At 33.3% G+C, this 25698-nt stretch overlaps 2 protein-coding genes across 2 annotated transcripts in view; one reads left to right on the top strand and one right to left on the bottom strand.

The window, feature by feature from the left end:
• Nucleotides 1-3251: 3251 nt before the first annotated feature.
• The window catches only part of LOC132951652 (neuropeptide SIFamide receptor-like), a 53349-nt gene continuing 30902 nt past the window's right edge, over nucleotides 3252-25698 (bottom strand). The window contains exons 3-4 of the mRNA XM_061023475.1: nucleotides 24071-24170; nucleotides 3252-9640 (exon numbers count right to left, since the gene is read on the bottom strand). Of these exons, the coding sequence (XP_060879458.1) occupies nucleotides 8878-9640; nucleotides 24071-24170 (863 nt within the window). The 3' untranslated portion in view covers nucleotides 3252-8877. The remainder of the gene's footprint in view (nucleotides 9641-24070; nucleotides 24171-25698) is intronic.
• LOC132951653 (calphotin-like) lies at nucleotides 16106-20512 on the top strand. Its single transcript, XM_061023476.1, has 2 exons — nucleotides 16106-16264; nucleotides 20046-20512. Exons 1-2 carry the CDS (start codon nucleotides 16253-16255, stop codon nucleotides 20313-20315), a joined length of 282 nt encoding a protein of 93 aa, XP_060879459.1. The 5' UTR covers nucleotides 16106-16252; the 3' UTR covers nucleotides 20316-20512.

Below are 25698 nucleotides of genomic sequence, written 5' to 3' on the forward strand. Positions count from 1 at the left end.
CACAAACTTATCAACAACAACAACAAAAAACAGTGCCTGTATTTTGTCTAATTAAATTTAAAACTTTAAAAATTTCAATTTTATTTTTTCTCACCCATTTGTATTTTCGCCCTATCAAACAAATTGAATTGAAATGTTTCATTCTATATCAATGTAGGTACCTACTATAATATACATAATGACTTAACTTGCTAAGCCTAATATATACATTGAATTGTATAAATTAAAATACAAAATATATTTTCACAGTAGCGATGAATGTTTACTACTAGACAAAAATAATCAAGTGCGTAGTAAAATATTATTGTTTAAATGTTGTTATAAGTATAATGTTATGAGCGATATAAAACTATTTATTTAATTATAATTATATTATTATATAAACAAATATTTCGCATCGGTAATTACATTTATTTGGCTAGTGGTCAATATAATAACTGAGTAGGTAGGCACATTGCGTAGACAACTGTCGGAAATTAATGTTGACCCACCACCTACAGTATGACGAAACGATTATGAAAACGTTACTGGAATTAAAACAGAATTTAATATTACTATAACACTGTTAATTGTTACGAGTGTATTTTTTTTTAAGTGTTATCAGTTATGAATGTACAAATTATCTATTTGCATATAGCTGTTATAATCATACAGTCGAGTCTCGACAACTCGCAAATCTAAAATGGAATAAAAATTAATTCGATTTGTGCGTTTTTCGAATTGCACACCTCAAAATATGTGACATGTAAAATATAATTCAATGGACGAGAAAAAACTTCGAGTTGTTACGAAGGCTTTTGAGTTGACGCGACTCGACTGTATTATAATATTATAAGTAAAATTGACCTATACTATTGGCAAAGACATTAAATTTCATGTGTATAATAATATAATATTTGATATAATATATAATTATATAATATGATCCGTCATACGACTCTAGACGACAACTTGGTGAATTAGATTATAACATTTTTATTCAGAGTGATATCGCAAATAAATCACGTTATTATTGGCTATTGGTTTTTGTTTATTTTTTGACACCTGCCTTGCTATACGTAATATATAGGGTTCGGATTTGAAGGCAATATAATCAATAAAAAAAGCATTTAAAATGTAAAAAAAGGCATTTAATTTATATAAAAAGGCAATTCATAAATATACTACAAAATAAAAAAGTGAACATTTTTTAAACACTTTCAATTGCACACATTTGCCGGATATTTGCCGCAACCAACGCGTTACACAAATCGTAATTGAAATCTGACTTTATGGTATTTTTATTAATGAAAGGCTGAATTTTTTTACTATTTTCAATTTTTGCAAGCGCATTTTTGTGTTTATCTCTTCCGATATGTTGCTGAATATGGAATTTTTTCTCACTTGACACTTTGACGTCACAAATTTTACGATATAAAATTAATCTATCGGTTGAAAAAATATTTTCACCGAATTCTGAAACATACTTTTTCAACTTGGAATTTTGATTTTGTTTAACTTTTGGCATAATTAAAAAAACAGAATAAAATAAACGTGTGGAAAAATTATTGAACGACAATTATTGCGATCGACAAATGCGGGCGGACTGACGAACAATCTTGAATCTACGCATTACGAACATATCTTAATCTTTAAATAGGTGTACGGGTAATTTTATGGCCATACCAAATACTCGATAAGACGATATCGATAAATATTGCGAATAATAAAACCCATTTGTAGCGATAATACGCAAGCTGTGTATAAAATTATAAAATCAACTGAAAAATTAAACACAAAATAGGCATTTATAAGTACAAAAGGTAAAAAAAAGGCAAAAAAAAAGGTTCCATCGTCTAAGAAATTAAATGAAACACATTTTTGTATAAAATTTATTTTTCTATTATGATTAATAAAATAAAGGCATTTGCCTTCAAATCCTAACCCTAGTAATATAATATAATATCGTCAACAGTAGTCCTATGACAGTCGTCATGATTTATATCTTAACAATGGTACCCATTTTTTTTTTATATAATATATAAGAACCGTGTCTGGGTGACTCCAAAACAATTACTAGAATATAGTTTCGATCAAACGTGTAGACACGATAATAACGAAACGGTAACCATCTCTTTTTTAGCCGCATACTTAACCGATCCATTAGCGTAAATACGAAAAATATGAGTGAAAGATGTTCTCTGCGACTTAAATCGTCGACGGCGTATTGTTTGAATTCAAAAACGTCATAGTCCAGACAATAGTCCTCCAGACCGCAGTGTACCAAATTTGGATAGCTTTCACTTAACGATTACGCTCTCAGGAGAGGACGTTTGATACTTAGCAACATTAAACACGTCATAATATTGTGATATTTATCGAAAACGTTTTTCACGCAGTTTTCAGTCAATGCGTTCGTGCCTAGATATAGGTACGTTTAATATTATACATTTATAAGTCGAGTCTCGATAACAGGAATGTCGAGGGGAATAAAAATAAATTCGAATTATGTATTTTTCGATTTCTATACTTAGATCAAACATCACTTAAAAACGCTTCCGAGGGCGAGAAAAGAATATTCGGGTTGTGGAGGTTTTTGACTTGACTGTATTAAATTATAAATATAAGGCGGCGCATTAGATAGGCAATTAATATATCCAATACTATAATCTTTCTATCGTCGTATTAATATAATTATTATTATTAGGTAGTATTATGTTATCAAAATAATAAAATATATTTCCGTACGCTGTATTGGGCATTTAACAATTAATTAAATGTTATATTTTCGTTCGTATAGTGAAAAAAATCAGATTATTTTAATAAACGTCTGACTTGGGAAAATGTGTTCACACCACGGAAGTGATACGACAGCCGCTGAAACAGTTATTTGAGAATAAATGTTATTCAAGGAAAATTAACTGTGAGAAACTGAGATGCTGAAATCATCAAATCATTTCAGAGAATAGTTTTCAATATCTTGATTTGTCTAAAAAAGGTTAATATATAATTATATTATATTATATGAATAAAAAATAACATCGGTGTAGCCCTATCATAATATTTATTATTATTGTCAAGCCTGGAGATATAGAGTTAAAAAAATAAAATTAATATTCATTAACTCAATTTTTAACTTAACTGATTTTTATTGACATAAACTTAATAAATAACGATTTATTTTTAATCAAATCCAAGTTAAGTTAATTTATAAATGATTAAATAATTGATATAATAAAATTATTATTTATAATACATATTACATACATTACTTTTTATTATTTTAAACCATATTACTGGATATTTATTTATTAAAAAAAAAAATAAAATAAATATCTTAACTTAGGTCAATTTATTTTAAGTTAATAAATTGTACGTTTCCGTGTAACTTATTTAACTTACCGAGTTAAAAAAAAAAAAAAATAGGATAACTATTAACTTTAAACTTTACAAAATATTTTCTATCGACTCAACTTAATTCAATTAAAAACTATTATCAACTTGCCCATGCTTGATTATTGCTATACCATGCACGGCAGTCAGCTGTGTTTCATACGTCTACTTTTGTTCACTATAGAATTGTACAGTAAATCAAATACGGACGTCAATAGACAAATAACGAATTTTTTTTCATGATTAATACGTGTATTTCCTTTAATGTGTTCACATTTGCTCACTCATTCAACATACCAAAAAAAAAAAAAAAAAAATAACAACAATTGCAATTAATAAATATTATCAGGTTCTACATTATAATAATGGTGACTTAGGTTATTCGACGTTCTGTCGACGACGGCTTGTGAACCAATTGTAGTGTCATCGGTTGTTCGGCGTTGTTTATAATGTATTATTATAATATAATACGATCGGATATCTGATTTTTCGTTTCCTATTAATATCACATCGAGAAAAAAAGTCCGTCAAATGGTCAAAACACGTTGCAGCATCAACTGGATACGCGGCATCAAAACTACGGGTGAAAAGTCGAGTAATTTAATATTGTGTTGCTTTCATAGTGCATACAAACGATGACAGAATATCATAATGTGTATATAGTATACATTTTACTCTACGGTTCGAACGAATTGGTTTCTGTTTAAATTAGAACATCGCAAAGGGACGTGATCAAAACTCATACTAAACATAGCCATAGACGACAAAATCACCGGAAATAAAAAAGTGTTTTTTTTCTTCTTTAACGTTGGACATTATAATACCTATTGCAATATGGTTTGTATTTAAATCGGTTAAAATCGTTTCGGTGTATAATTAATGATTATGAATAATAATAGCTAATCATGCTGCGACGCCTTTTAATTATAACACTATTCAGTAGTTTTTGATTACAGCGTATTACACAACTTACAGTTATAATATAGCAATCGACAATTTTAAGTACAACACAATGTATACATGAGTTATATAATGCTTAACTAAAACGTTATTCGCGCGAAGCATTCACCGGAGAAGAAATAAAAAACAATTTTTCCTGTGCTTATTATCGACAAATAGACGAACACATTTTTTATCTAATTTTTCCATCGCCGAAGATATTTGTGTTACAAAATAATATTACGATGAAATAATAATAGGTAGGTATACAAAATCAATTCATACATTTTATCAAACAGGTGTTTTTGATGATTTCATTTTCGATATTAAGTTATCCTTCTTTTTGATGCATCATTGCTAAAAAACAAATTACACGACAAGCTTAAAACTGTAATAATAATAGTTATCTACATTTATAATTCACACAGTTATATTTTTATATAATATATTTATATTATGATCTTTTTTTTAAGAAACTTGCTTAAAAAAACACTTAGACATAATTTTTGATTAAACACCGAGTTATATAATAATTGCCATTTAATATTATATTATATTCTAGGTTCCTGAGTGTCTATACTTATTTTAAATATTATAATATAAACGTATATATTGATATATAGTAATATGTAGTATCATAATTATTATTATTGTTCGGTATTTGATATTCACTCCCATTATAATATGATTGATTTAACAAAATATGACATAAATATAATACCTTGGTTAAATCACTTAAATCTAAATCAAACATTTTCATATTGGATTTAACACGTATTGTTTATATTGTAGTTTAAGTCTAATGTTTATTTGTGTTGCATTCACCATTAAAATTAAATTAGACAATATTAATTATCGATATATATATATATATGTGTAGTGTGTCTGTCTTAGAAACCAATACAATTTTTATTATTGTTTTTTTTTTTTCATGTTAAGTTATCGTATAAATATATTGAGGGTACGGTAAACACGAATACAATTTTTTAGTATTAGTTTAGCTTTCAACCTCTACGTACATAATAATAATATATTGTGTTGAATTTAAAATGTAAAATTCTAATTTATATTAATCGTAGGTACTAGGTAATTGTTTGCTATCCAAACTTTTGAAAGTTGAACTTTCTTAATTATGCGCAACTACGTAATATTATGTCCGTTTGACAAAGATAAATTTATTTTTGTTATATTTTTAGAATTAATTAAAAACAAAAAACGTATTTTTTCGATGGTTTCAGAGAATCGGTTAGAAACACTCTCAGAACCCAAACGTATATCTACCCACTATTTATTTTTTTCAAACTACGCTATAATATTTTAAGTGTTTATTCGCATAAATGTAATGAGTATACGTCGTATGTGTAACTACGCAGAGCACATGCGAAATGGTAGGTATGAATATCATTGCGATTGTTAATGTCATAATATATTAATTGTGGGTGGTTAAGTTTATGTCTGTATTATGTTGTGCCTACCAAGTCATGGACGCGAGTTACGTTTTCAACTCGAACCAAACGGGTAGGCAGTGTGGTTCAATTGTCGAGCGATCGTTATCATCATTGTTGTACATTGTGATAATATAATATCATTGCGATATAATATTATAACGGATCGACGAGAGCGCCGGCCTGAGGCGTGGTGGGATATAACATGTGACATTATTTGTTATCGCGATTCGATGACAATAATAATATTGTATTTCTCCCGTTCTCTCCGCCGTTTCCAAATAAACGGTTGGGATGTTTCACGTGGCGTTACACGCCAGATAAATCTGCGCCAAATCACTTCTCTGGGGTTGTAGAGCTATATCTACAACGAGACTGTTATCGTTGCCAAAAAAAAAAAACAAAAAAAAAACAAACAATCCGACGTTTATCGTCATCTTTCACGCCTTTTCTATTCTCTCGCGTCTGTAATGATAATTATTACACACAACTTACGTCGCGATCTCAACGCGTATCGATCGATTTCCGGGCATACCGCTTAAAAATACAATATTATGATATCGTTCTACTTAATGCGAGGGTGAGGGGGGGGGGGGTGTGTGAAACGGAAGTGTACGTCGTCGAACACGGACTGCCGAGTCCACGTAGGCTTTCGGACGAATCGGGTGGCCCAACAGTTTGGGCCGACGAGACGTATGATGTAGAGTGAGTTGGAATTTGGAAATTTTTCGAAACAGAAAACGATCTAGCGGTCGTTATCTCGAGTGGGTATGGTGGGTCGACAGAGACCTCGTTGGAAACGGGCGTGGGACGTGTATAGTTACGTGTATGATATAACATGTTACGGACGGTGTTCAGGACGGTTCCCTTGTCGGGGGGGGGGGGGGGTGTGGGTATAATATTATTGTGATTAAATCTTAACAATATTATATGTGTACCGGACATTCTGCGCCTTGCTCGACATGTACAAATGCAGACAAATCAAATGATGGAGTAGTCATGGGGTTATTGAAATATTATAATAAATGGTATTGTATAGTTGTGAATTGTTTACATTTCCATTGATTGTCGACTATTCGAATTCAAACTATTATTACATAATAATATTATACCTGTTGTGCCATCAGAATCAATGTATATAGTCATCGAAAAGGGTGATCGCCACAAGTCGCACGGATAAAATCACGACGACAGTAAATGCGCTAACCGTTATAATGTTATATTATCGCCGTAACTTCAGCTTAGAACGCAATAATAATATGATATAGCAAGCCGACGGTTATAATATTATTTTGTCGGCGAGATATTTCGAATTTGAAAAAAAAAATGAACAAGACAACATGTTGTGCACTTGTGTCGGCCATATTTTACTACTCGTCCGTCGTATTGCAGTGGTCCACAAATCCAGTCACGTGATATATATATATATATTATACCGGAACTCGTGAAGTTCGGACGCATTCGGCTGGGCATCCGAACCGCGGAAAAGTTGCATAAGTACTGTCCTTGTAAAACTAGACGATAGCGATCATCGTAAGTCGCCCGAGCAACTCGCGCATCGAATGCCCGGACATAATATACCTCCACCCGTTGACCGTAACACGCCGTATACATCGTAACTATAATAATATTATATACATGGCGTTCGTGGTCGTTGTCGGTGGGTGAACGGTTATTGTGGGAATGGGTGTGAGTGGGGGTTGCAGGACGGTGCGAAACAACTTGTGCGATTATAATATTATTGCGGTGGATAGGGAAGCTGCGAAAGTATAATATCGAGTAGTACACCCTCTAATGTAATATTATGTGTATGTACAGCGTGCAAATCGACGATTGTACGTAACAATAATATTATTATCGTTATTAAATTACGTATTATTCGTACCTTTTTTTTAAAAAAAAAAAAAAAAAATTATTATAAATACACTTTACATTATGATATATATGCGTATAAATGTACATTAGAGCAATCAATACATATTATATACGAGTATGTGTGTGTGTGTGTGTCGCAGTGGCGGATTCAGGGGAGGGGCACAGGAGGAGCACGTGCGCCCCTGTCAATTTTCTATCGACAATTTTTTTATGCAACTACGAGTATCGTATAAATGAAAAGTTCAGTTAATAAGAACAACTATTAATTATTGTTATTTATTATAATCATTATTGTTTGAAAACGATAGTATCTATAGGTGCGCATTATATTAATTAAAATTCAAATTGTACGATTTATAATATGTGCCCTCCCCATCGAAATATCGAAAATCCGCCCCTGGATGTGTGTATGTGTGTGTGTGTGTGCGTAGGTGTGTGTGTGTGTGAGTGTTGTATAATTATTATTTCGATGGATTACATTTTTATAATATCATATTGTTATTATTGTTTATAATATATCGTTATAATTAATAATATAATAAAATATTAATAATAGATGTGAAAATCGCGCGATAACACAATATCGCGGTTTCGCATTCCGTCTAAGACGATTTAACATTATTATTATTATTATTATTTAGATGGCGATATGTTACATATTATTATTATTATTATTATTATTGTATATTATAACATAATATACACGTACAGTGTGCATCGGCAGTACAATGCGTATTATCGTTACGTGTTGTGTGCGATTATTATATAATAATATTATATATAAATGTATTATCGATATGGATGTTTGGCGGCGGGAAACGCGCGACACGTCAAAATATTTTTGTCGTTTTATTGTTATTATTATTATTGTTACGTATAGTGTACGATCTAATCGCAGGCATAGGTAAAACATATTATAACAAACAGTTGTCCCGCCGCCGGACCTGAAAACACTTCCGACGTCATTGAAGGAGGTTTTTCTTTCGAATTATTATTATATATGTTAGGTTATTGTTGATTGATTATATTATTATTATCGTCGATCGATCATAATAGTATGACGACGACGACGACGACGACAACAACAACAACAACGGCGACGACGACGACGACATCGAGGACATCGACGAAGATGCGCGCGTATACAATTATTCACGATTAAAAATTTGATTATCGCTTGTATTGTTTCATCGTTATCGTTGGTTTGTGCGGGGGGCGGCTTTGGGTGCGTTGCAGTGCGGGACGTTCAGACGTTGAATATGTACGACACGTTCGTTTCCTGGCTGGACTGCCGCTTGGTGTACGCGTGGTGATTGGTGATGTAGTACGACGACGCCTTGCCGCCGCCGTTGCCGCTTGCGGACGCCGAGTGCTGCAGGTTCTCGTTGTACCGGAGCGTGCCGCAGCACCGGCGGCTCTGGAGCACCGCGGTGAAGCCGCGCCGGAACTTGCGGTTGAAGAACGCGTACAGCACCGGGTTGATGCAGCTGTTGGACGCGCCCAGCCACTGCGCGATCGGCGTGGCCACCGGCAGGAAGTCCTCCTCCCACGGCACCAGCCGGCCGCCCAGCTTGATCCGGGCGAATATCGCGTACAGCGGCATCCAGGACGCGACGAACAGCACCACCACCATGGCCAGCATCTTGACCACCTTGACCTTGCTCTGCTGCTGGATGCGCTCCATGCGCGCGCACTTGTTGTCGGTGGGTATGGTCCGCCGCCACACCTTCACCCAGATCATCGCGTAGCACAGCGATATGGCCACCGTGGGCACCACGTAGCACAGGCCCAGGTTGCCCAGCAGGAAGTACAGGTTGCCGTCCAGGTAGTCCGGCCACACCTCCAGGCACAGTTCCAGGCTGGGGGCGTCCTTGAATATGGCCACCATGTCGAAGAACAGCGCCCACGGTATGGTGATGGTGGTCGACGCCAGCCAGATGACGCCGATGATGTACCGGGCCCGGCGCGTGGTGATCTGACACTTCAGCGGGTACCAGATGGCCAGGAACCTGCCAACCAAATAACCGTCATGTCAATATTATTCAGGTAGATATAATAATATGTACCTACAGTGGCGGATCCGGGACTTAATTTCTTTTTCTTTGGGGGGGGGGGGGGGGGAAGTACAAAAAGTTCCAAAATCGGCTAAACACAGTGTAAAACAAAGGAAAACTATGGCGGTTGGGTGGGGGAATGTCCGTTTGCCCCCACCCTGGATCCGCTACTGATTATATTATGTATTATTTTATAATGCATAATTATATTATTATGTTCGATTAGGTGTCAGTTTTGTTAATACGTTCCTTTTTTATAGGACACGGTCAGTTCCTTCAGTATAAATAGGAATTCGGTCAGTTCGTTAAATATTAAAAGGAAATAGTTCAATTCCTCATGCCTATAAAAAAGGAACTCATTATTTTACTCGTTCCTCGTGGTTTATGAGTTATCAATTATTATATTATAATCACTAATCATAACACCAAGTCATATGTGAATAAAAATCGGTAGTCTATTTTTTTTTCATAGATTAAAAACATAATAAGTTTTTTTTTGTATTTGTATTTGTTCATTGAAACGACCTCAAGGTCTTCGTCAATGCTTATCACAAGTGGGTAGTAGGGAGACCATGTGATCTATTTATCTATGTATATATATATCACTATAAACACGACACTACCCCCCTTCTCCAAGAGGAGACATGTGCGGTCTTCACTCCCAGTGGAGTGGGACCTAGTTGAAAACTGGATGACGCAATCGGACGACAGCATGGGGATTTTTGGTGGTTGCGTAGATCCACAAAATTTTTTTGCATTTTGCTATGAATCGAACCGATGACTGCGTGAGTCGTAGTCATCTGCGTGACCACTGCACCACTCCGGCCCAAAAACATATTTGGTAAACGAAATTATTCTCCCCAAATGTTTTTTCCATTCCCGAAGAGAACAAAATTACGCTCCGCCCAATTGTAATCTCGGGAAAAGTGTTATTTTCCTTAGTTCTATTTATACTGTAATCCAACTTACAGTTTTCCTCTACCTACACGCTTGGAGGTCGTATAATTTACCTAACATATTTCCGGTTTGTAATCTTTGTTTTAGCCTTGGGCGGCTCTGGGTATAGTTAAATCCATTTCGGTTTGGCGGACACGCCAAAAGATATTATGCTTTTACCCCGTCCAATCAACAACGACAACGACCGTGCACATCAACAACAACCTAGCGTTGATAACTTACATTAATTTACAAAATGCCGGGACAAATTAATTATCACGTCCAGTAGGATGTAAGGAGACGACTGGTTATATATTATATAATATTATACGCATCGGCGCCAACAAGAACCTACGACATAATATTTATCCGGTTGAAAACTATTGGCCGTCACATTTAAAGACAATTTACGTTCACACAATATATTATACGCTACACATCCGAGACAAGTACGACATATTATTATGAGTACCTAATAGTAATAACAATAACGTTTTATAATGAAAACTCGTGTTTTTGACAACACCCGAGCACGATATATTTTTTTTTTGGACCGATGACAAAGGGCTCGCGGTGTACGATGAAGTATTATATTATTATACGGCAGGAGTTAAAAAAAAAAAAAAAAAACTGTGGAAAAAACTTGGAAAAGTGCCTGTACGTCAGCTGTGGCGAGACTTCGAGAAAAAAATCGCACTTGACGACAAATAATATTATGTAATAATATTGTGCTGATTCGAATGGCACAACCACATATTATTGTTATTATGCAAGGTCCGACCAAACGTATATGGCCTATTCGGATCGAACATCGCCATCTTTGAAATATGTTGCTTGCGATGCTGTAAATAGACGAAAAATAATACATGATTTGCGGCTAATATAATATTATTATTTGTATGAGGCGCACTATTGGAAATGATGTACGTCGTTCTTCAATTTTGGCATTTCGTTTTCGCCGCCATAGCTACAACAGCTGGCCGGTGATCGGTGCACAGCTCTATTTTAAACGATACATTTTTTCATTTCTTTTACCGGATGGCAACTCGTACTTTCATATTTTTGCTCGTTAAAAAAATTATTATTAAATAGATGGTCAATCGGAAGGAAACGAGTTTTGTACAAACTTATAATATACCTAGTACCTATACTCCATTAGTTTAAACAATAATAAATCAATCGCTATAATTTCCCCAGTCAAACAAGCCAACAAATTATAATAATATATAATATTATTGACACTGATACCCAACTATACGTACACATTATTGTAATAACTAATAGGTAATATTATGATAAATTATTTCAGAAAATCATATTTATAATACCTATGCAATATTGAATAATACAAAATCAAACAATAGTAATTCATGCGTCTTCAAACAATACCTAATGGCTATTACGCTTAGCGAAACAATATAATATTTTAATCCTTTCAATGTGGGTCTACCATAAAAATAATTAACCAGACCAAATAAATTGCGTCTTTGTCACAACTTTTGAAAACGGCAATATTAATAAAAAATACTAGCTAGTATTACGAATAATTATTTAAAGAAAATACGAACAGTTGTAATATTAAAATATTATATTTTAGACAATCATTAAAACTAATTGGAACAGACATTGCATTATTATCATCTGCAAGACACTGCTAATTAGTGATTAGTTTAAAATCTTTCGGCACACTATTTCTATTTTCTGTTTACTGTCCGTTATTCAGTTTCGATTGTCCGTCAGTAAATTATAACGTTAATCGTGGTTTTGTATTAAATTGTGGTGGCAGTGAGGGGGAGCACAATATAAATAATTATCGATTTAAAACAAGAACAAAAAAAAAATGGAAAATAAAATAAATTAATATTCGATAAATTAATTAGCGTGAATGTTACGTGGTCAGATTTACTCTAAATTAATTTATACTAATAAAATGTTTCCATCTTATATTATATTATACGGTTTACAAAAGTCGAGATCTATAGCGAACAATAACGTGGTTTATAATTGTATAGAAATCGATTGATAATATTATAAAGTCACTATAAATAAGTTTCTATTAAGCATAAAATCTAAGAAGATCTTCGTCCCTCCACTGTCATCAGCGATTAATCGCTAATATTCATCGATGGTTATTGAATTAAAACTATTGCAAACTACAATATATTTTATAAGATTAGGAGTGATTATACCTATATTCATGACAATTCTGCGTGAATAAAAAGGTAAAACATGCTCAATTAATTTAACTCGCGCAGTGAATGATTCGAACGAGTAATGACTATAATAAATTATGATAACCACGAGCTAATAAATTTTTTGTTCATATTGTTCGAATAAAATAATATACAAAATCGGGTATACAGCGAGTTCGCTGATTAAGACCTTTTTTTTATTCCTTCAATTGCACCTCATTGCTTTCTCGACGTAAGGTTTTCAGTTCAGAGATAAAAAATTATAATAATGACGCTCCATTAAGTTTTTCTCGTTCAGTCGTTGTATATAAAAATAAGTTATTCGCTACACTATTATGTAGACTCAATCATAACATAAAATGTCTAAGGTTAGACATAATATTATTATCAAATGCTAAGGTTATTCCACTTCGACTGACACTAAGGAGGAATATCAATTTGCGTTTTGATATAGACAAAAATGTACAAGAAAAAAATACAAATTAAAATATGATTCAGGTATACATAATATAATATATGTTTATATATTTATACATTTCTGAACGGTTATTGTTTTAAATCGCTGCTGTACAAACAACTGCAAAATATGTGAAATAAAAAAAAAAAAAAATTGTTTTTGTACATTATTCATGGAGATATGAGGACAAATAAATAATCCATTATCCTTCTTGTCCTCCATGATATTGACATAATATTATTGCACGAGAATATAAAATCAATAGTTTACCGTGATCACTGAAAAACCTTAAGTAATCGTGTCAGCCATGGAACATGTTAGTGAAAACTAAATCGCATTTTTTAGTTAATTAAATTAAATATTTGTTTAGTCTTGCACAAGTATTTACGCAAACGAAGTAATGAATACAATTTGATCGATGACCTAAAGTAAACAGGCGTAGACATTCGCACATTTCTTCGGCAAGAGTTAAAAAATCTAACCTAAAGAAATTTTACGAAAATACTGCGTTTTTGAGGTCACAATTCGAGTATTTGTTTAAAGTTTTACTTATCTCTCGTTTTACATAATGCGTAGGATTAGTAAGATTTCAAGCTTTCTAACTTTTAGCCAATTCAACCACTTTTAAACAAAAATAATATTCTTTTGAAAAAAGCAATTTTATAAAGCGGAAAGTGCTGAGCTAATCAAAAATAATTTATCACAATAATTAGGTTACGAAATCGCGTAAATATACATTGGCAATAACGAGCAATTAAAAAATCCATCCAGTGTCAGAAATATAAATTAACCAAACATAATTTTTAACTTCTGACTTCGGATAGTTTGCTTTTACAGTTATATATAGTTACTATCGTTGTTATAGTGTAAATGTATCACACCACTAACTTGTAAAAAATACTTTGAAATTTATATTAAAATACAGAAACAAATACATCCATTCAGGGAAAAATTTCAAATACCTACATTTAAGAAAAAGAATTCAAATAATTTTCTAATAGTGTTTTATAATTTTACTTTTTTGATTACACAAGTAGATAAAAACATTTATTTTGTAATTAGTAATTAGTAATAATTACTAATTTAAAGTTGTGATGTCGCATTTAACTATTATTAAAACTTTGTACCTACTGAAAAATGGAAATGAACAAATGTTTGTTATATTTCATAGTTTTAAAATATTTCTGTATTATATTAATAAATTTTCATTAATGAAATATAAAATAAATAATTAATATTCAAATAAGTGTTTAATAATTTGAATTTAATTATGAATAAAATAACTTAATGATTATTAAAAATCAATCCAAAATGTGACGAATAATATTATTTTAAAAATTATTTACATAAAATTATATTTTGATTTTAAAGTAGGAACAAATACGTCCAACACGTCGGTTATTTAAAATACTTTTCGAACACTTAAATTTAAAGGTATTCTAAATAAACTTTTACTCAAATATTTTACAAAACTTTATCACACACATATTATAATATTATATTATCATAATTATGCGTAACTGGTACCATGTTTATTTATAAAGAATATTATGATAAATCTTGAAGTCACTGCAGTTTACGTTCGTGTCGAAACGTTCTTCATCGGTGGATCACTCGATCGAATTAACGTCATAGGGTATCTACGTTTATCCGTAATCAGTTAACACCTGTTTACGGGTAAAATCATCTGTACTATAATGTACGCTCAGTATATTATACATAGAAATATCGTAAGCCTTGATGTTTTGAAATTATATTTTCCAGACGAAAATTTGCTAGGCGAAAAAAATGACCGGTGTCCAAGACAGGCGTAATCTGGAAGTGGCAAGGTGAGCAGTGTCCCCTGGTGACATTTTATACGACACTTTATACGGCGAGGGCAAATATTATGTTTAAATATTATTTAAATATTATCCACCCCATCCCTGGGGTTTTTTTTTAGTATTACCTACAAGACGTTACGTGTTACGTCACATTTTTTTATTCTTCAAAATCGTTATGCTTGTGATTGAATATAATTTTTTTTATGTAAATAATAATTTGTAAGGTAATTAAAATACTTATACTTTAATAGGTATAGACTATAGGCGCACATTTAAAGTTTTGCTCACATACACATAAACACTAACTTAATATGTTTTCACTGATTTAACAACTATACAAAACTTCTAGGACAACTATAATATTCGGTTCGTTTGCGTGCGATGTATATCGATTTATGATCGGTAAATAATTTGAGTCGTAGAAGGGTCACCTGTTTTATTTTTAGATGAAATAGGTAAAAAATATTTATTACATTTTGGCCTCCTCCCCCCCAAAAAAAAATAAAAAATAAAATAAAAAATATCCAAGTTATGCTGTCATCCAGTACGATATACGCGTCCATATAGCTTATAAGTTTGCAGTAAGTAATAATATATGATATCATGTTGTATATTATTTATGTTGCACATATAATAATTATATATTATATTGTTATATATTACATCACCGCCGTCGTTGTTGTCATTGTTGTTGTTGTTGTTGTCGTCTTACAAACTGCGGCCAGGCCAAGGTGGTTTACCGTAGGTCGTGGCGACGACGACGATGGATAGATGGATGGGAAAACGACGTCGAACGGCTGTCGAAAATGGTAACGGTTGCGTCAGTGTCCGGTTTGGCGTGGACGATGGCGAAAAAAATTCCGACGTTTCCACGTGCCTTACCCACTCGGCGGCCGCGCACTTGTATTTCGCACCGTTTACCGGGTCAAGTTCGGCGGGACGGCCGTAAATGGCGGCAAGTTCGGGCGGCCAAGTTTGTGTCTGCGGAGGTGAACTCGACGGCGACGTATAAAAAGCCCGCGACAGACGTGCAGCAGACACATTACGGTTTCATCTCGTGTCCAGCGACTACAACATTTGAAAAATCCAACGACCCGACAAGTCGAAAACTCCAACGACCCGACACAAGTCTCCGCAGCAGACCTTTCCAGCCATCAAGATGAAGTTAACGGTAAGCATCTAGAAAACTGTCCACCAAACGATAATATATTATTACTATTACTTGTTTATGAGGTGGTAATATTATCTGTGCACGCATAATGCTGTCGATGTCGTTTTTAAATCGCCGAAAGGATTTTCATTTGTTTTGAATCGTTTTTTCATTATAACTATTAATCTTTGTCCGCTTTACGATAGGTATAGTTACGCTAAACTCGAAAAACCGCGTGATAACACTGTGCGATTATTGTTATAGGCTCGTAGTTATGTTATGGTCTCGGTTGGACGACTTTCACTTCCGGCTGGTCTGTATTATTGTGATTATATTGCTATCAATTATTGTCGTCTTCACACAATGCTTTCTTCTTTTTAATATTTTTGATACCAGTATGGATTATAAGTGTTGTATTTATAATAATTGTTCGAATAACTCGAGGAGGCATTATTATATGATGTATTATGTAAGGTAATGATAATAATTGTGACGAGTACAACAATTTACTTACGGTCGACTAATTATTATTATATTATCATCGAGTCGATTATATCATAAATGTTATTGTTTATTTATTCGTATTTTTTTTCATGACGTCTGTTATGCTTATGGAAAACCCAAAACAACAACTTACGATATCAATTTGTTAACTTATCACCGTCATAATAACGACACCTTAAACTTTTTCACGAGTTAATCATTACTGTAGATCGTGTGATAGTATTTTCCCCAGTTCGGTTCAGGTTTAATCATTCCGATTCACTGCGGTGTCCAAGTTAACGAGCTTAGTGAGAAAATAAAACGTCAATATCCTAATCACATAATAGTATTATTTTGTATGTTATATTATTATTATGAATAACAAGCTAAGTACATCAGCTAATTATTTCAATGGAATTTTTTTTTTTACAATATTACTCACTGGTTTTATTATTATAACCCCGAATAGAGATGTCGCAAAGTCTCATAACTGAAACATCAAATATACGCATATAATCGCATGTCAATCGTTAAAATGGTTTAATCGTCAATATAATTACAATATTCTAAGACCTGTTCGTTTTTGTATTATTTTTATTTTTGGACTCTGTACAACGTTTCATTAAAACGAATAGTCGTAATTTAATGGAAAATCGCGTCATTTAAGTGTCATTCCGGAGACCATAATATATATTATCTCGTTTGTGGTTGCAAAAACGAGAGATACAGTCCCAGATATAGACAATTATTATTGTCCGTCTCGTGCAGGAGATTGCGCTGGCCCAATGGAAATACATATCGTTATTGTATTGCCCGACCGACTGGCTGCGGTGGCGCCATACGGGGAGGGGCTGGTCGAGGGTTATCGTGCGCGATGTGCATTCGCTCCCCTATTTTGCGGACGTTTTACGCTGCTATTATGAGGTCTTGGATCACATTTTCACCGATGCAATTTTACTGGCTCGCCATACCGTTTATGCTGTGTATGCGAACAACACGTGCCGCCGAATCGGTTGTTCTTCAAAACCCGTAACGGCTCTGCAGCGAAAGTGCAGAGAGTGTACGGTCAGACATATTTTCTGTTTTACAATATTATCATCCTGTTAAAACGCTCAGACGCGTAAACAGTAACCACTGTGGTATAGTTGCGGCGGTCATTAGAGACGTCGTAATAATGTCACGCAACAACAATGATATATTATGATAATATTATATATTTTGCTGTGTGTTGTGCTGCAGTCGTCGTCGTTGCGGTACACGTACGCATTGATATTATTATAGTCATATATATTGTGTATATAAAATATATAGCCAGTTTTGTCGTCAGTGTCGTCGGTGGTGGTGGTTGCTACGGTATAAAACAACCACGGTCGCGTAAATCATTATGCCGCCGAGTTGACAAACAATCAATTTCAGTAGCAAAACGCACACACACACACACACACACACACACACACTTTTATACATTGCAGCAGTTATACGCTCGCACACAGCGTGCTTAAATATTATCTATATATATATACGTGTGTGTGTGTGTGTGTGTGTGTGTATGTTATGTATTCATGTAGTGGCACTTATTATATATAATATAAAAACACCGCAATAATGGACGGAGTTTATGGGTTGAGGGGGAAAAATGCAATTGCAACTCTGCCTATATATATTATGTGTGTGCGGGTGCACCTCACTATACCTGTGCCATAGGACTTTTTTGCGCTCACCTTTGTACACGTGCACGGCATTACAATATAGGTACGCGTATAAAAAAGCCTCGCTTGGTCGTGTATTTATATAATGCTCGTGAAAAGGTCAAGATGCACTATACCGCGACGATGACTATAAAATCGCGTTGAATTTTTTTACACTCGATAGTAACATGTTCCACGCTATATAACACCAGTACGGGACATTGTATCATTAAAACATATGCCTTTGGAAACTCGACGACGAGTGAATTTTAGACGTGTCTCTATCAGATAACAAGTGTTACCTCGCGGTAAAACGTCCGGACGTGGCGTTATGTATATATGCGCTTTATGTAGTGCGTTAATCGTTCGATACCCACCGCAAAGTAATTTTTTTCCAGTCGTTTCCTCGAAAACTATTGCGAGTAAAAGTATTTCAAATCGCATTACAAGCACTGTAGACTTTGACCACGCGCAGGACGCATGATTCCGGATGATGGGTCACACGGGGAGGTGAGAAGGTGTATATAATATTTTATTCTTGAATTATGTATTTCAACAGTTTCTGTTATCCTTAGCACTCACAATTGCGGTTTTTGAAAAACTAATCTTTATATACTATGACAAAACCGGTATTCGATAGAACAGCACCCCATGCGAAAAGTATTGAACGCTTTTATTCCGGCTCTTAAATTGCGTTTTCGTAACTGGATATTACGTTAACGGTTTTCCGTCAAATTGATCTAATAGACGTTTCTTTCAAATTTGTGTCGAAACCCGTTGGGAATGTACAATTTTGACCTGTTTGTATATAGTGCCACATGTGTCCTTTTTTTCAATCGATAACGGCGATGGCTGTATATTATGCTATTCTTTTGTAGTAGGTATAACTTTACTGTCTTGAAAAATGTTTACCGAAAACCCGCGAATTTCCAAACATTATAATTTTAAAAGTTTAAACCAACATTTTTAAGCTGTTTATATAATAATCACATGGACGGGTATCAACAAACCAAACTATTAGCAGTGTTCCCGCGTAAAGAGACTTATGATCCTTCTTATTTTTTTAAGAACCTATATAATACTTTATACCCATTAGGACTTTCACAGCTCGAACTTTTTTCATAAAAAAATGTTCATCAATATAATATATTAAATTATAAGCATTATCTCGGGCTATAGTGCAATAGTATAATTTCGTTACACCGGAAGCTTTTTCCATTGGGAGTGATATAGTTGGTATATTTTTTTCGACACGAAAACCACAACGGCACTATACCGTCCTTTGGTCGGACGGTTAATCTCAATGCCTAGAGTTCTATTCTAAATTCAATTAAGTATAGATACCTACATGTAAGTATATTTTATTTCGAACAATTATAGAAACTACGGTTGCGCCTACTCGGTAAAAGCAAAAAGGACCTATAGCGAAGGGATAGTTGTGTAAAACGGCGAGCGTCTACGATTGGTTGTGTGTAAAGATATTATGCTTTCCGTGTAATTATTACAAACTTACAGCTGGAGGTTTCAATTTTTTTTAGTTTTGCCCCAGTTGCAGGAATCTAACAGAATTAATGTATATTGAATAAATTATGACAACAATGATTTAGTCTATTTTATTAAATTTTTTCCAGATCGCATTTGTCCTGTGTTTGGTTGCCGTTGCCGCCGCAGCACCGTTCGTGCCCGTCGTCCCGGTCATACCAGCAGTGGTACACCATCCGGCTTCAGTGGTGCACTCGTCCACAGTAGTCCAATCGCACCCATCGCCCGTGGTCACCCGCGTGGTAGCTGTACCAGCAGTCCATCCGGTTGCCGTACATCCGGTTGCCGTACATCCGGTGGCCGTCCACCCGGTAGCAGTGCACCCGGTATTGCCCGTCCACACTGTCGTGCATTACTGATGTTCCACTTCCGTCCACGTAATTTATCATCGTGCACACTCACGAGTGTAGCGCACAAGTTTTCTTCGTCTATACTGTCGTCACATACTATTGTGAAATTGTTTCAAATAACTAACCGGAAAATGTTATTTCGGTGAATTTGGTCATAAAAACAATAATTGTATTGATATAATTATAATGATTGTCATATAACTGTATATTTCGCGTTGTGATTTGTTTCCATCCAAATATTGTACGATAATCCTTATACCTTATCGTTTCCCGGCATGATATGATATTCTTTGTAAATAATAGAAAACAACGGAAAGTATACACTTACCATACTCACAGATATAATACATATATATATTATGTACAGGATAATTCAACAAGCATGCTCACACTGGTTTTCAATTTAATTTATATAAAGTTATTCAAATTCTTAAGATTTTTTTTTTTTGTACTACTATTAATAGGGGTAAGTGATACAGGGTGATACAAGACCTGTGATTTGTATGCTTTTCAAATGAGAACCCCATTTTTTACTGTAAATTATTAAGTGCATAATTTTTTTTATAAACTTTGATGTAGGTGCTTAATTCAAAAGTCAAACGAGTAGTTTTCTGGTTCTTTAAATGTATACTAATGATAAAAAGAACATTAAAAATGGTTGCCTATCCAAAAATATAAATTGTATTGGTCCAGTTTTTATTATATTTAGACCATTTTTAAAAATGGACACAAATTATAAGTGTCGATTGATTAATAATATTAATTACTCAAGTTGTGTTATAGTACGGCCATCGAAACAAGACGCTCGACCGTCGCGCGTATGGTGGCAAATTTTCGTCAGAACTTTTACTTCTACTATCCCTCGTAAAATAATTTCAAATGCGCGTGATTCGTTATAAGGACAGTATACAATGTACATTTTGTCAGGGTACTCAAAATTCTTCATATAACAGCTGTTGCATCAGCTTTTAATTTTATAAAAAAAAAACCACGACGTAGCTCACAAAAACATTGAAATATTTAGAGACCCTGGATTGGACGAAAACAACCACCATGCACGCGACGGCGAAGCTTCTATAGTTTTGTACTATAGTCACTATAATAGCTCCCAAATCGTCCAGACCCATTATTATCAAGGAGCTACAAAGCTATCCCCAGTGTACAAAGTTCAATAAATCAAAAAACAATTCAATCGAGTTTTGATTTCAAAACATCAACATTTAAATAAAGAGTGGTCTGCTAAATAATTTACCGTAGAAATGGAGGTTCTAATTTGAAGAAAAAAAACAGAAGTTTGGATCTCCGCAGGTTACTGCTTAAGTAGCACAAAATATAGTATTCATGTATAGTTGAAAATTCCAAAAACCAGAACTTGAATAACTGCGTTATCGAAGAAAAAAAGCAGTGAGCCTGCTTGGTTAATCACTCTGTATGGTAATAATACACGGCACTTATCGGCTTAATACAAAAGCTTAAACATATTGAACGGGCAGAAATGTAGTCGTATTTAAAGTGAGGGGGAGGATAGATTACATTTTAATAGACGAGAAAATTCGTAATTTTTAGGGGCTTCATAAACATTCAGTGGAGGAAGAAGGGGCTTTATGTACCTAATCTCTGACTGTGATGGACCATTGAACAACATGCAGTAGTTGTTAAGATTCGATTAGACTGTTGTCAGATATTTTCCCTGCACACGCGCGTATTTGTAAACTGTACACAGAAGAGGCCTTTGCACTGTTGTGAACTTTCTTGGAGCATATTTTATCGATCGCATGCAATTGTATGGTACGAATACTATTCTAAATGTATTATATATATTTGTTACAGCGTTGCAATAACGGATTTTCCGAATTATATGTATAGATATATGTTTAATATACCTATATCTATTTGAATTCGAAATGATCTGCCGTAATTATAAACAATTTAGTAGCGAAATAATTTGTCTATAGAACAAGAAAATAAAAACATCACGTGAATAGTACAACATACTATAGTACAATATTGTATTATAGTAGTTTAATAGCAGTTCATTTTTAATATAATATAAAGAGTACTAAAACTATAATATTTATATTACAATGTTTATTTAATACTCCTTCTTTTTAATCAAAGTAGTGACATATAAATATGATTAAACTTGATTATTAGTAAAGTTCATACGTATCATTTCAATTTCAATACCATGGTTGGACGAGCTATTGTCTTTTGAAAGTTTAAGTAGTGGTACACAAAACAATATATACTATACAATATTCAAGAACACACAAACTGCGAAAGAAAAATATTTGTACACTGTTTCAGTTATATTAAAAATAATATAATATATCAAACTAAAAATATACCTATTCAGGCATTATTTTTTATAACTTCTTGTAGTCAAATAAAAAAAATCAGATTGTCGAATGTCGTACAATAAAAGTAATCTTTTACTTCTATCATAATATTAAACTATACCTACCTATATACCAATATTTTCTATTAAAATGAAGTCTGAAGAGCCATCATATCATAACTTAACCTCAATTTCACATGTCTTATCCAATTCAGGTCCGTTCCATCAGAGTGTAATAAAATAAATAAATCGTTATTATATTGAAGACTTTGTACAAGAAATCACTTGTAATATTAATATATTTATTTTGTAAACACAATTTGGTCAATTATTTGTTATAATGTACAAAAGAATTAATATAATAATTTAGAATATTATAGCCTCAAACATTTTATTTAATTTTTTTGTTTATAATGAAAACACCAGAAATTACTTTAATTCTACAGAGTGATGGTTTTATTAGATATTATAATATCATACCTAGCACTTAAATAATATTGTTATCGTGTATGTTTAGTAGACTATCTACAACGCCTCGCCATCAAAAGTGTACGATGATGGATTATTTTTATTGTTTGTCATTAATATTCGTTTTCTTTTATAAATCGTTCACTATAGACTAATATACAATCTGCTCCCCTAATCTCGATAAACGTATAGCTCATTTTATTCCAATTATTATTTCAGGGCACAGTAAATTTGTATTAGAACAATGGCGTCGTGGGATTTTGTATACGATAGGTCGATCGACTACGTACAATGCTATACTTATCGACCTTATGAAAAAGTATGTAGTCGTGTACACGCATAATTTGAGTGTTAAAACCCAAATGTTTACGTGTGGAAAATACAGCAGAACTTTATCTGTGTTTTGCGTTTTATTCTTTTTTTTTCCACAACATAAATACCTATTTAAAAAAATAATAATTCGCAAATGTTTGTGACAAATTTAGAGAATTTATTTTCGTTCAATCGTCTGGAACCGCAGAATAAGTTAACGGAAAATAAATAATAAATACGCTATCACTGAAAATAATGTGGTACCCTATACACGTGATACAAATTGTATTATTATATTCAATAATGCAGGTACCACAATACTATTTACAAACAGTTTATTAAAACATATAAAATGTGCTTTGGTATTTCGATCATAGTATAATGATACAGCGACACACTGACACGGAACCACACCTGCAGTAATCATTGTAATTTATTACTTTTTAAATATATTATTTTAACTGATGAACTATAACATCGGAATATGGTTTAATTCGTTTTAGTTTGCACCACTTTAAAAATCGTGAGTAAATTAACGTCCACTTAAAATACCACAACGACATGCATCGATCGTATCAGTTAAACGCGAATCGTTTAGTGTTCGTTTGTTTTTTTTTATTAATTTAATTAAATTGTTTAAACCAACCTGTCCACTGAAACGGCGATCAAACTGTACACGGACGCTGCCACTGAAACACCTTGGACATACGGCACGATTTTGCACATCCACGATCCCAAGATCCAGGCTAAAAAAATGAAGAAGCAATATAAGAAATTTTACCGGCCGATTAGATTTTCACCACATGTTCAATATTATTATTATTGTTATTATTATTATATTTTTAGTTAAGCTTAAAAGAGGTCGCGACTGTAGTATAGTAAGTACCTATAATAATATTATGATCGAGTCGTCAAAAAATCACGTTTCCGTACTTCATCACCAGTCGGGACGGCTCGTTAAACAGTCGTAGATTGTAGAACACACAATTTTTTTTGTTGTCGCTGTTGTCAGAAATAATAATATAACTTTATCCACACGCGTTTTGCGGGAGCCTTTTTTTTTATCTTACTTATATGTAAATTTTTTTATTTTGAATTGAAAATGTGATCGTTTTTATTTTTCTAAAACATAATACATTATATTGCAATGTAAAACACGTAAAAAGAAAGACCCCGGACAAACCCCAGATAAAGTCATCTTCTTTGTAACAATAATAGATAGAAATTGATCTACGACCATTCCACGAGTCACGACCAACGAATCAAGTACAAAAAGGTTTTCCCGGTAAAACACCGTGCATGTGCGACAATAATAATGTATTAAAATGTCGTTTAATTCTTCGGTTTTTATTCCTATTGTTGTATCGTCAAATAACCTTAAAAATCGTAGCACATTGTCGACAGAACTACAGAAGCGATGATAATATTATACCAATGGTTGTAGGACAAAAAAAGTGTATGTCTTATTTTCAACGATTGTACATTGGACGCAAATGATAATGTACGACATGTGTTCTATTAAATTTCAAATTGTTTTAGTAAAATTTGTCTCCGTTACGGGAAATATACAAACAATAAAAGCGAAAAATGTTCGAAATTTCAATGAATACACGATAAAATATGATAATGAATATTTTTTCCGTAGTTTCGCTCTAGCACAAATAATGTATAGCTATCGTAGACCATTATAGTTACAGTTAAGCGCATACGCAAAGTTTTAATTTGGTATTTACATAATATAATATATAATAATATTTGCTTGACTTCGCAGCTATAATATGCTATGGGAATAAAATACCGTGTGCTTGCTAAATTATCGTTTTATTATTATTCAATAATACGAAAATCACTTCACCCAGAATAGTTGTCGATGGGTGTATAATAGGTCTGAAAACGAGAAAAACGAAAAACCAATTATTACACTATAATAGGTCTGTATATGTGCATAAAAAATATATTATAATATCAAATATTTTCCCAGAAATATAATGCGTACATTTTGTAAACGAAAACGATAATAATATTAAATGATAAATTATTTTTTTTCCTCCGACGATGTAGGTATACATATTATCAATATTTTATATCATGTCATAATAATAAAAATATAAAATGCTGGTGACCTTTTTTTTTCGAATACTGATGTACCTATATTGTAGAGCACGGAACGATGTCTATTGTTCGTTTCACTCCCCCCCCCCCCCCCCCACAAATATATAATATAATTTTGTGTTATCAATTAATAATAATACTCGCGGCGAGCCGATTCCGTCT

Source organism: Metopolophium dirhodum, chromosome 9 (genome assembly GCF_019925205.1).
Source record: "Metopolophium dirhodum isolate CAU chromosome 9, ASM1992520v1, whole genome shotgun sequence".
NCBI lineage: Eukaryota > Metazoa > Arthropoda > Insecta > Hemiptera > Aphididae > Metopolophium > Metopolophium dirhodum.